This window comes from Aquarana catesbeiana, linkage group LG11 (genome assembly GCF_042186555.1).
Source record: "Aquarana catesbeiana isolate 2022-GZ linkage group LG11, ASM4218655v1, whole genome shotgun sequence".
NCBI classification, from domain to species: Eukaryota; Metazoa; Chordata; class Amphibia; order Anura; family Ranidae; genus Aquarana; species Aquarana catesbeiana.
The window spans coordinates 91,775,759-91,788,675 of record NC_133334.1 but is presented as its reverse complement, the minus strand read 5'-3'; the positions used below and the strand labels follow the sequence as shown (position 1 = coordinate 91,788,675).

General features: G+C 41.9%; 1 protein-coding gene and 1 long non-coding RNA gene across 5 annotated transcripts in view; one reads left to right on the top strand and one right to left on the bottom strand.

Annotated features, from left to right (window-relative positions):
• The window catches only part of LOC141112198 (uncharacterized), a 271,699-nt gene that overhangs the window by 134,477 nt on the left and 124,305 nt on the right, over positions 1-12,917 (top strand). The gene's annotated exons all lie outside the window — the stretch shown is intronic.
• The window catches only part of LOC141112195 (uncharacterized), a 97,006-nt gene that overhangs the window by 29,841 nt on the left and 54,248 nt on the right, over positions 1-12,917 (bottom strand). Inside the window, exon 29 of the mRNA XM_073604784.1 lies at positions 1,514-11,839. Within this exon, the coding sequence (XP_073460885.1) occupies positions 1,514-11,839 (10,326 nt within the window). The remainder of the gene's footprint in view (positions 1-1,513; positions 11,840-12,917) is intronic.

Sequence of the window (12,917 nt, the reverse complement as noted above, 5' to 3'; positions counted from 1 at the left end):
TTCAGCTCATTGCTGAACACAGCCATGGTTCTGACTTTAACCTATTATTCCTCCATAGGGGATATTCCCTTAGGATAGACTAATCAATATTGGTCTTCCCTGGTTCAATGGTATCACAATGATACTAAAGAAAGGAATTGGTCATCTTCACTGAAGAAAGTGCTTAGGTAAGAGGAGCTTGCCAAATTTATTACTACAGCTCTACGCAAAAATCTTTGTAGGAAAACTCTGTGATGTTTTATGTGTTTTTTCAGATTGCATGATCCCTTTGAAGCTTACTACAAGTATATGAATTATACCTCATAGGAGTGATATAATTAGCAGACTATGAACTCCTTGATTCTTATCGCAATAGGGTAGGTCTAAGTTGGACCAATTTATGGTCAAATGAGTGGCTTTAGTAATGATAAGTAGGATGCATTAGCTTAATCAATCATATGCCTTTGCAGGTGTGAATTTAGGCTATTGTTCCCCTCTTTATGGCACACTGATACCTCATTGGACATCCTGGAGGGCCCTGAGGGTCCTTTGGAACCTTGACCACATTTGGGGTGAAAGTACATTCATCAGACCATCTATGTATATATATTTTTGTAACTATGGAAATATATGAATTGTAAATCCAATAGAACCTTTGGGGTCTTTCTTTGTACTATTGTCTTCTTCTTTTATCTTCTTTTTTTCTTTTCTACTTTTTATTAAAATTATTATTTATAATTTTTTAGTGATATTGTATAAAGGTCCTACAAAAGCTCCAGAAGAAGCCATGATCATGGTGAAACATGTAGAGATGACCAACTTTTGTACGGTGACCGCATGATCATTCGTGTTTTGGTTTTAAAAAACGTTACTGATTTTTTAATCATGTATGTCTAAATACAATTTATGAAATTTGTATTATCAATTTGATTTGATTTTTTGGTACCTCAAAACTCCCAATCTTGTTTCTTGGCATATTTTGAAAATATGGATACATTCTCACTTGTGAATGCACCTGAACTGCGATTGGATGTGAGAAACCCAGTGGGAGTTCCTGCGATTAGCTGCAGGAGGCAGCCCCATTGAAAGCAAAAGGAGTCTGCCAACTCTTGCAGCTAATCACAGTCACTCACATGTAATCTCTCATGCAGCGATCACATGCGAGTGACTGACCCCTGGGCAGGCAGTCTGCTTCCAGGGCCAATCACTCACATGTTATTGCTGCATGGATTACATGCAAGTGGCTGCTATTAGCTGCAAGAACTCTTCTCACAGATAATCACGGGAACCCATTCTTGCATCTAATCACAGTGTGGGTGCATATGTAAGTGTAAATGGGCCCTAAAAAATAGATTTTTGCTTCTACATAATTGATTGATGGAAGCAGACAGAGCTTTACTTCAGTCATTAAATCTGGGGGAAAAAATCTTGGCAAAGTTCAACTTCCCCCGCAAAGTGGATAGTGTATATGCATTTGGTAACTCCCCCCCACACACACACACTCTTAATCGTTTAACAGTTGATCATAACTTACCTGGTGAAAATAGGGTATCATTTACTTTACAGAAACAGGTAGTAGTGGTGACTGTTGAAGACAAAGTAGAAATTGTTGATGTTGTTGGTGATATGGTGGTTTCTGAAGTATGCGGACTTGTAAATATAGTTGATGAGATATGTGTAGTTAGAGGGGTGCTACTTGTAGTTGGTGATGTTGAATAAGTTATTATCGTTGATGTGGGAGTTGGAGAAGTGGTAGTTCCAGATGTTGAAGTCACAGTTATAGTGGATGAGGAGGTAACAGTAGTTGAATAAGTTGAAGACGTGGTTGATGAAGTTGTTACAGTGCTGATGGGTGTTGTCTCTGTATAGATACTACTAGTAGTGGTAGATGTTGTTTCAGAAAGTGTTACAGTGGGGGGTGTTTCAGTATATGGGGTGGCAGTGCTGGAAGGGGTTTCAGTAACTGTTTTGGTTGTTGGAGTGGTAGAAGTGGTTGAGACAGTTGTTGTAGGAATTGTTGTTTCAGTAACAGTCACTGTAGTGGAAGATGGAGTAGTAGGAGTTGAAACAGTAGTGGTAGATGTTGTTTCAGAAACTGTTACAGTGGGGGGTGTTTGGGTATATGGGGTGGCAGTCCTGGAAGTGGTTTCAGTAACTGTTTTGGTTCTTGGGGTGGTAGAAGTGGTTGAGACAGTTGTTGTAGGAGTTGTTGTTTCAGTAACAGTCACTGCAGTGGAAGATGGAGTAGTAGGAGTTGAAACAGTAGTGGTAGAGGTTGTTTCAGAAAGTGTTACAGTGGGGGGTGTTTCAGTATATGGGGTGGTTGTGCTGGAAGGGGTTTCAGTAACTGTTTTGGTTGTTGGAGTGGTAGAAGTGGTTGAGACAGTTGATGTAGGAGTTGATGTTTCAGTAACAGTCACTGCAGTGGAAGATGGAGTAGTAGGAGTTGAAACAGTAGTGGTAGATGTTGTTTCAGAAAGTGTTACAGTAGGGGGTGTTTGAGTATATGGTGTGGAAGTGCTGAAAGTGGTTTCAGTAACTGTTTTGGTTGTTGGAGTGGTAGAAGTGGTTGAGCCAGTTGTTGTTGGAGTTGTTGTTTCAGTAACAGTCACTGTAGTGGAAGATGGAGTAGTAGGAGTTGAAACAGTAGTGGTAGAGGTTGTTTCAGAAAATGTTACAGTGGGGGGTGTTTCAGTATATGGGGTGGTTGTGCTAGAAGGGGTTTCGGTAACTGTTTTGGTTGTTGGAGTGGTAGAAGTGGTTGAGACAGTTGATGTAGGAGTTGTTTCAGTAACAGTCACTGTAGTGGAAGATGGAGTAGTAGGAGTTGAAACAATAGTGGTAGATGTTGTTTCAGTGAGTGTTACAGTGGGGGGTGTTTCAGTATATGGGGTGGCAGTGCTAGAAGTGGTTTCAGTAACTGTTTTGGTTGTTGGAGTGGTAGACGTGGTTGAGACAGTTAGTGTTGGCTTTGTTGTTTCAGTTACAGTCACTGTAGTGGAAGATGGCGTAGTATTAGTTGATACAGTTGTGGTAGGAGTTGTTTTAGTATCTGTTACAATATAGAGTGTTGCAGTATATGGGGTGGCTGTGCTGGAAGTGGTTTCAGTAACCGTCTTGGTTGTTGAAGTGGGAGAAGTGGTTGAGACTGTTGTTGTAGGAGTTGTTGTTTCAGTAACAGTCACTGTAGTGGAAGATGGAGTAGTAGTTGAAACAGTAGTGGTAGATGTTGTTTCAGTAAGTGTTACAGTGGGGGATGTTTGAGTATATGGTGTGGCAGTGCTGAAAGTGGTTTCAGTAACTGTTTTGGTTGTTGGAGTGGTAGAAGTGGTTGAAACAGTTGTTGTTGGAGTTGTTGTTTCAGTAACAGTCTCTGTAGTGGAAGATGGAGTAGTAGGAGTTGAAACAATAGTGGTAGATGTTGTTTCAGTAAGTGTTACAGTGGGGGGTGTTTCAGTATATGGGGTGGCAGTGCTAGAAGTGGTTTCAGTAACTGTTTTGGTTGTTGGAGTGGTTGAAACAGTTGTTGTTGGAGTTGTTGTTTCAGTAACAGTCACTGTAGTGGAAGATGGAGTAGTAGTAGTTGAAACAGTAGTGGTAGATGTTGTTTCGGAAAGTGTTACAGTAGGGGGTGTTTCAGTATATGGGGTGGTTGTGCTGGAAGGGGTTTCAGTAACTGTTTTGGTTGTTGGAGTGGTAGAAGTGGTTGAGACAGTTGATGTAGGAGTTGTTGTTTCAGTAACAGTCACTGTAGTGAAAGATGGAGTAGTAGGAGTTGAAACAGTAGTGGTAGAGGTTGTTTCAGAAAGTGTTACAGTGGGGGGTGTTTCAGTATATGGGGTGGTTGTGCTGGAAGGGGTTTCAGTAACTGTTTTGGTTGTTGGAGTGGTAGAAGTGGTTGAGACAGTTGATGTAGGAGTTGTTGTTTCAGTAACAGTCACTGTAGTGGAAGATGGAGTAGTTGGAGTTGAAACAGTAGTGGTAGATGTTGTTTCAGAAAGTGTTACAGTGGGGGGTGTTTCAGTATATGGGGTGGCAGTGCTAGAAGTGGTTTCAGTAACTGTTTTGGTTGTTGGAGTGGTTGAAACAGTTGTTGTTGGAGTTGCTGTTTCAGTAACAGTCACTGTAGTGGAAGATGGAGTAGTAGGAGTTGAAACAGTAGTGGTAGAGGTTGTTTCAGAAAGTGTTACAGTGGGGGGTGTTTGGGTATATGGGGTGGCAGTCCTGGAAGTGGTTTCAGTAACTGTTTTGGTTGTTGGAGTGGTTGAGCCAGTTGTTGTTGGAGTTGTTGTTTCAGTAACAGTCACTGTAGTGGAAGATGGAGTGGTAGTAGTTGAAACAGTAGTGGTAGATGTTGTTTCGGAAAGTGTTACAGTAGGGGGTGTTTCAGTATATGGGGTGGCTGTGCTGGAAGGGGTTTCAGTAACTGTTTTAGTTGTTGGAGTGGTAGAAGTGGTTGAGATAGATGATGTAGGAGTTGTTGTTTCAGTGCCAGTCACTGTAGTGGAAGATGGAGTAGTAGGAGTTGAAACAATAGTGGTAGATGTTGTTTCAGTAAGTGTTACAGTGGGGGGCGTTTCAGTATATGGGGTGGCAGTGCTAGAAGTGGTTTCAGTAACCGTCTTGGTTGTTGAAGTGGGAGAAGTGGTTGAGACCGTTGTTGTAGGAGTTGTTGTTTCAGTAACAGTCACTGTAGTGGAAGATGGAGTAGTAGTTGAAACAGTAGTGGTAGATGTTGTTTCAGTAAGTGTTACAGTGGGGGGTGTTTGAGTATATGGTGTGGCAGTGCTGAAAGTGGTTTCAGTAACTGTTTTGGTTGTTGGAGTGGTAGAAGTGGTTGAAACACTTGTTGTTGGACTTGTTGTTTCAGTAACAGTCACTGTAGTGGAAGATGGAGTAGTAGTAGTTGAAACAGTAGTGGTAGATGTTGTTTCGGAAAGTGTTACAGTAGGGGATGTTTGGGTATATGGGGTGGTTGTGCTGGAAGGGGTTTCAGTAACTGTTTTGGTTGTTGGAGTGGTAGAAGTGGTTGAGACAGTTGATGTAGGAGTTGTTGTTTCAGTAACAGTCACTGCAGTGGAAGATGGAGTAGTAGGAGTTGAAACAGTAGTGGTAGATGTTGTTTCAGAAAGTGTTACAGTGGGGGGTGTTTGGGTATATGGGGTGGCAGTCCGGGAAGTGGTTTCAGTAACTGTTTTGGTTGTTGGGGTGGTAGAAGTGGTTGAGCCAGTTGTTGTTGGAGTTGTTGTTTCAGTAAAAGTTACTGTAGTGGAAGATGGAGTAGTAGGAGTTGAAACAGTAGTGGTAGAGGTTGTTTCAGAAAGTGTTACAGTGGGGGGTGTTTGGGTATATGGGGTGGTTGTGCTGGAAGGGGTTTCAGTAACTGTTTTGGTTGTTGGAGTGGTAGAAGTGGTTGAGACAGTTGATGTAGGAGTTGTTTCAGTAACAGTCACTGTAGTGGAAGATGGAGTAGTTGGAGTTGAAACAGTAGTGGTAGATGTTGTTTCAGAAAGTGTTACAGTGGGGGGTGTTTCAGTATATGGGGTGGCAGTGCTAGAAGTGGTTTCAGTAACTGTTTTGGTTGTTGGAGTGGTTGAAACAGTTGTTGTTGGAGTTGCTGTTTCAGTAACAGTCACTGTAGTGGAAGATGGAGTAGTAGGAGTTGAAACAGTAGTGGTAGAGGTTGTTTCAGAAAGTGTTACAGTGGGGGGTGTTTCAGTATATGGGGTGGCAGTGCTAGAAGTGGTTTCAGTAACTGTTTTGGTTGTTGGAGTGGTTGAAACAGTTGTTTTTGGAGTTGCTGTTTCAGTAACAGTCACTGTAGTGGAAGATGGAGTAGTAGGAGTTGAAACAGTAGTGGTAGAGGTTGTTTCAGAAAGTGTTACAGTGGGGGGTGTTTGGGTATATGGGGTGGCAGTCCTGGAAGTTGTTTCAGTAACTGTTTTGGTTGTTTGAGTGGTAGAAGTGGTTGAGACAGTTGATGTAGGAGTTGTTTCAGTAACAGTCACTGTAGTTGAAGATGGAGTAGTTGGAGTTGAAACAGTAGTGGTAGATGTTGTTTCAGAAAGTGTTACAGTGGGGGGTGTTTCAGTATATGGGGTGGCAGTGCTAGAAGTGGTTTCAGTAACTGTTTTGGTTGTTGGAGTGGTTGAAACAGTTGTTGTTGGAGTTGTTGTTTCAGTAAAAGTTACTGTAGTGGAAGATGGAGTAGTAGGAGTTGAAACAGTAGTGGTAGAGGTTGTTTCAGAAAGTGTTACAGTGGGGGGTGTTTGGGTATATGGGGTGGTTGTGCTGGAAGGGGTTTCAGTAACTGTTTTGGTTGTTGGAGTGGTAGAAGTGGTTGAGACAGTTGATGTAGGAGTTGTTTCAGTAACAGTCACTGTAGTGGAAGATGGAGTAGTTGGAGTTGAAACAGTAGTGGTAGATGTTGTTTCAGAAAGTGTTACAGTGGGGGGTGTTTCAGTATATGGGGTGGCAGTGCTAGAAGTGGTTTCAGTAACTGTTTTGGTTGTTGGAGTGGTTGAAACAGTTGTTGTTGGAGTTGCTGTTTCAGTAACAGTCACTGTAGTGGAAGATGGAGTAGTAGGAGTTGAAACAGTAGTGGTAGAGGTTGTTTCAGAAAGTGTTACAGTGGGGGGTGTTTGGGTATATGGGGTGGCAGTCCTGGAAGTTGTTTCAGTAACTGTTTTGGTTGTTGGAGTGGTAGAAGTGGTTGAGACAGTTGATGTAGGAGTTGTTGTTTCAGTAACAGTCACTGTAGTGGAAGATGGAGTAGTTGGAGTTGAAACAGTAGTGGTAGATGTTGTTTCAGAAAGTGTTACAGTGGGGGATGTTTCAGTATATGGGGTGGCAGTGCTAGAAGTGGTTTCAGTAACTGTTTTGGTTGTTGGAGTGGTTGAAACAGTTGTTGGAGTTGTTGTTTCAGTAAAAGTCACTGTAGTGGAAGATGGAGTAGTAGGAGTTGAAACAGTAGTGGTAGAGGTTGTTTCAGAAAGTGTTACAGTGGGGGGTGTTTCAGTATATGGGGTGGTTGTGCTTGAAGTGGTTTCAGTAACTGTTTTGGTTGTTGGAGTGGTTGAAACAGTTGTTTTTGGAGTTGCTGTTTCAGTAACAGTCACTGTAGTGGAAGATGGAGTAGTAGGAGTTGAAACAGTAGTGGTAGAGGTTGTTTCAGAAAGTGTTACAGTGGGGGGTGTTTGGGTATATGGGGTGGCAGTCCTGGAAGTTGTTTCAGTAACTGTTTTGGTTGTTTGAGTGGTAGAAGTGGTTGAGACAGTTGATGTAGGAGTTGTTTCAGTAACAGTCACTGTAGTTGAAGATGGAGTAGTTGGAGTTGAAACAGTAGTGGTAGATGTTGTTTCAGAAAGTGTTACAGTGGGGGGTGTTTCAGTATATGGGGTGGCAGTGCTAGAAGTGGTTTCAGTAACTGTTTTGGTTGTTGGAGTGGTTGAAACAGTTGTTGTTGGAGTTGTTGTTTCAGTAAAAGTTACTGTAGTGGAAGATGGAGTAGTAGGAGTTGAAACAGTAGTGGTAGAGGTTGTTTCAGAAAGTGTTACAGTGGGGGGTGTTTGGGTATATGGGGTGGTTGTGCTGGAAGGGGTTTCAGTAACTGTTTTGGTTGTTGGAGTGGTAGAAGTGGTTGAGACAGTTGATGTAGGAGTTGTTTCAGTAACAGTCACTGTAGTGGAAGATGGAGTAGTTGGAGTTGAAACAGTAGTGGTAGATGTTGTTTCAGAAAGTGTTACAGTGGGGGGTGTTTCAGTATATGGGGTGGCAGTGCTAGAAGTGGTTTCAGTAACTGTTTTGGTTGTTGGAGTGGTTGAAACAGTTGTTGTTGGAGTTGCTGTTTCAGTAACAGTCACTGTAGTGGAAGATGGAGTAGTAGGAGTTGAAACAGTAGTGGTAGAGGTTGTTTCAGAAAGTGTTACAGTGGGGGGTGTTTGGGTATATGGGGTGGCAGTCCTGGAAGTTGTTTCAGTAACTGTTTTGGTTGTTGGAGTGGTAGAAGTGGTTGAGACAGTTGATGTAGGAGTTGTTGTTTCAGTAACAGTCACTGTAGTGGAAGATGGAGTAGTTGGAGTTGAAACAGTAGTGGTAGATGTTGTTTCAGAAAGTGTTACAGTGGGGGATGTTTCAGTATATGGGGTGGCAGTGCTAGAAGTGGTTTCAGTAACTGTTTTGGTTGTTGGAGTGGTTGAAACAGTTGTTGGAGTTGTTGTTTCAGTAAAAGTCACTGTAGTGGAAGATGGAGTAGTAGGAGTTGAAACAGTAGTGGTAGAGGTTGTTTCAGAAAGTGTTACAGTGGGGGGTGTTTCAGTATATGGGGTGGTTGTGCTGGAAGGGGTTTCAGTAACTGTTTTGGTTGTTGGAGTGGTAGAAGTGGTTGAGACAGTTGATGTAGGAGTTGTTTCAGTAACAGTCACTGTAGTGGAAGATGGAGTAGTTGGAGTTGAAACAGTAGTGGTAGATGTTGTTTCAGAAAGTGTTACAGTGGGGGGTGTTTCAGTATATGGGGTGGCAGTGCTAGAAGTGGTTTCAGTAACTGTTTTAGTTGTTGGAGTGGTTGAAACAGTTGTTGTTGGAGTTGCTGTTTCAGTAACAGTCACTGTAGTGGAAGATGGAGTAGTAGGAGTTGAAACAGTAGTGGTAGAGGTTGTTTCAGAAAGTGTTACAGTGGGGGGTGTTTGGGTATATGGGGTGGCAGTCCTGGAAGTTGTTTCAGTAACTGTTTTGGTTGTTGGAGTGGTAGAAGTGGTTGAGACAGTTGATGTAGGAGTTGTTGTTTCAGTAACAGTCACTGTAGTGGAAGATGGAGTAGTTGGAGTTGAAACAGTAGTGGTAGATGTTGTTTCAGAAAGTGTTACAGTGGGGGATGTTTCAGTATATGGGGTGGCAGTGCTGGAAGGGGTTTCAGTAACTGTTTTGGTTGTTGGAGTGGTTGAAATAGTTGTTGTTGGAGTTGTTGTTTCAGTAAAAGTCACTGTAGTGGAAGATGGAGTAGTAGGAGTTGAAACAGTAGTGGTAGAGGTTGTTTCAGAAAGTGTTACAGTGGGGGGTGTTTGGGTATATGGGGTGGTTGTGCTGGAAGGGGTTTCAGTAACTGTTTTGGTTGTTGGAGTGGTAGAAGTGGTTGAGACAGTTGATGTAGGAGTTGTTTCAGTAACAGTCACTGTAGTGGAAGATGGAGTAGTTGGAGTTGAAACAGTAGTGGTAGATGTTGTTTCAGAAAGTGTTACAGTGGGGGGTGTTTCAGTATATGGGGTGGCAGTGCTAGAAGTGGTTTCAGTAACTGTTTTGGTTGTTGGAGTGGTTGAAACAGTTGTTGTTGGAGTTGCTGTTTCAGTAACAGTCACTGTAGTGGAAGATGGAGTAGTAGGAGTTGAAACAGTAGTGGTAGAGGTTGTTTCAGAAAGTGTTACAGTGGGGGGTGTTTGGGTATATGGGGTGGCAGTCCTGGAAGTTGTTTCAGTAACTGTTTTGGTTGTTGGAGTGGTAGAAGTGGTTGAGACAGTTGATGTAGGAGTTGTTGTTTCAGTAACAGTCACTGTAGTGGAAGATGGAGTAGTTGGAGTTGAAACAGTAGTGGTAGATGTTGTTTCAGAAAGTGTTACAGTGGGGGATGTTTCAGTATATGGGGTGGCAGTGCTAGAAGTGGTTTCAGTAACTGTTTTGGTTGTTGGAGTGGTTGAAACAGTTGTTGTTGGAGTTGTTGTTTCAGTAAAAGTCACTGTAGTGGAAGATGGAGTAGTAGGAGTTGAAACAGTAGTGGTAGAGGTTGTTTCAGAAAGTGTTACAGTGGGGGGTGTTTCAGTATATGGGGTGGTTGTGCTGGAAGGGGTTTCAGTAACTGTTTTGGTTGTTGGAGTGGTAGAAGTGGTTGAGACAGTTGATGTAGGAGTTGTTTCAGTAACAGTCACTGTAGTGGAAGATGGAGTAGTTGGAGTTGAAACAGTAGTGGTAGATGTTGTTTCAGAAAGTGTTACAGTGGGGGGTGTTTCAGTATATGGGGTGGCAGTGCTAGAAGTGGTTTCAGTAACTGTTTTGGTTGTTGGAGTGGTTGAAACAGTTGTTGTTGGAGTTGCTGTTTCAGTAACAGTCACTGTAGTGGAAGATGGAGTAGTAGGAGTTGAAACAGTAGTGGTAGAGGTTGTTTCAGAAAGTGTTACAGTGGGGGGTGTTTGGGTATATGGGGTGGCAGTCCTGGAAGTTGTTTCAGTAACTGTTTTGGTTGTTGGAGTGGTAGAAGTGGTTGAGACAGTTGATGTAGGAGTTGTTGTTTCAGTAACAGTCACTGTAGTGGAAGATGGAGTAGTTGGAGTTGAAACAGTAGTGGTAGATGTTGTTTCAGAAAGTGTTACAGTGGGGGGTGTTTGGGTATATGGGGTGGCAGTCCTGGAAGTGGTTTCAGTAACTGTTTTGGTTGTTGGGGTGGTAGAAGTGGTTGAGACAGTTGTTGGAGTTGTTGTTTCAGTAACGGTCACTGTAGTGGAAGATGGAGTGATAGGAGTTGACACAGTCGTGGTAGATGTTGTTTCTGAAAGTGTTACAGTGGGGGGTGTTTGAGTATATGGTGTGGCAGTGCTGGAAGTGGTTTCAGTAATGGTTTTGGTTGTTGGAGTATAAGACGTGGTGGAGACAGTTGTTGTGGGTGTTGTTGTTTCAGTAACAGTCACTGTAGTGGAAGGTGGAGTAGTATGAGTAGAAACAGTAGTGGTAGATGTTGTTTCAGTAAGTGTTACAGTGGGGGGTGTTTCAGTATATGGGGTGGCAGTGCTGGGAGTGGTTTCAGTAACTGTTTTGGTTGTTGGAGTGGTAGACGTGGTTGAGACAGTTATTGTTGGCTTTGTTGTTTCAGTTACAGTCACTGTAGTGGAAGATGGAGTAGTATTAGTTGATACAGTAGTGGTAGAAGTTGTTTCAGTATCTGTTACAATATAGAATGTTGCAGTATATGGGGTGGCTGTGCTGGAAGTGGTTTCAGTAACCGTCTTGGTTGTTGAAGTGGGAGAAGTGGTTGAGACCGTTGTTGTAGGAGTTGTTGTTTCAGTAACAGTCACTGTAGTGGAAGATGGAGTAGTAGTTGAAACAGTAGTGGTAGATGTTGTTTCAGTAAGTGTTACAGTGGGGGGTGTTTGAGTATATGGTGTGGCAGTGCTGAAAGTGGTTTCAGTAACTGTTTTGGTTGTTGGAGTGGTAGAAGTGGTTGAGCCAGTTGTTGTAGGAGTTGTTTCAGTAACAGTCACTGCAGTGGAAGATGGAGTAGTAGTAGTTGAAACAGTAGTGGTAGATGTTGTTTCGGAAAGTGTTACAGTAGGGGGTGTTTCAGTAGATGGGGTGGCAGTGCTCAAAGTGGTTTCAGTAACCGTTTTGGTTGTTGGAGTGGTAGAAGTGTTTGAGACAGTTGTTGCAGGAGTCGCTGTTTCAGTAACAGTCACTGGAGTGGAAGGTGGAGTAGTAGTTGTTGATGCAGTACTGGTAGTAGAAGTAGTTGTTGATGTTTCTGTAGTTGTTTGCTGAGTTGGTCTAGTTGTTGAAGGTAATGATGTGGTTGATTCACATGATGGAAGAGGCTCACAGCATTCTATGCTTATTTCATAGTTATAGCAGATTGGTGGATTGTAAGCGTTGTAACAGATCAATCCAATATCTTTGTTGCATGTTACATTTTGCTGCAATTCTTCAAGTGGTATCTCAGGAAAAGCCCTTGCCCTGCATCTTACATCACGAGGAGACTCGCAGATATAATATCCTGCATTTCTGATATTTTTATAGGTTTCAAAGTCCCCAGAGTCACTATGTCCACTTTGAATCTTTGGATAAGAGACATCATACCATTGTGACCAAGTACACTCTGCACAGACTGAAAATTAAGCAAAAATAATGTGTTAAATACTAGTACAAAACATCTGTATAGATATTTTTAGATTTCATATGCTATTGTAATAGATCTGTACAAAATAGTAAATTATCATATAAATGTATATGTCTTCCTAAGTTTTTAAAAAAACATTTTTTTTATGTTTATCAGAAAATTCCCAAACAGCAATTTGTATTATTATAATGATGTAACTAGACGTAGTCACATTGCTTTGGACCTATTCTGTACATTTGAAAATATTTTGTTATTTGGTTGTTTAGGATATGACCATTTGGTTGTTTTCATACTACTTGTATGAGTACCCTCACAGCACAAAAAAAACGAATAAATATAGTTGAATGTGACTACTACTAGCAACACTATGATGTTAACCAAGCCTTTTCTGGAACTTTTTGTTTACAAGTTTAAATTAGTATTTTTTGCTAGAAAATTACTTAGAACCCCCAGACATTTTATATTTTTTCTAGCAGAGACCCTAGAAAATAAAAATGGCGATCGTTGCAATATTTTATGTCACACTGTATTTGCACAGCGGTCTTTCAAATGCAATTTCTTTGGAAAAATACACTTTAACCACCTCAATACAGGACACTTTAACCCCCTTCCCGCCCAGGCCATTTTTCAGCTTTGAATGACAATTGCGCGGTCATGCAACACTGTAACCATGTGAAATTTTTATAATTTTCTTCACACAAATAGAACTTTCTTTTGAGGATGTTTAATCACTGCTGGGTCTTTTATTTTTTACAAAAAGAAAAGAAGACTGAAAATTTTGAAAAAAAAAAAGTTTTTCTTAGTTTCTGTTAGTAAATTTTGTAAATAAGTAATTTTTATCCTTCACTGATGTGCGCTTATGAGGCTGCACTGATGGGCACTGCTGGGCTGCACTGATGGGCACTGATGAGGCAGCACTTATGGGCGCTGATGAGGCAGCACTTATGGGCCCTGGTTAGGTGGCACTGATGAGGAGGCACTAATATGAGGCACTTATGGGCACTGGTAGTGGCACTAATATGTGGCACTGATGAGCGCTGGTAGGCGGCACTGATGGGTGCCACTG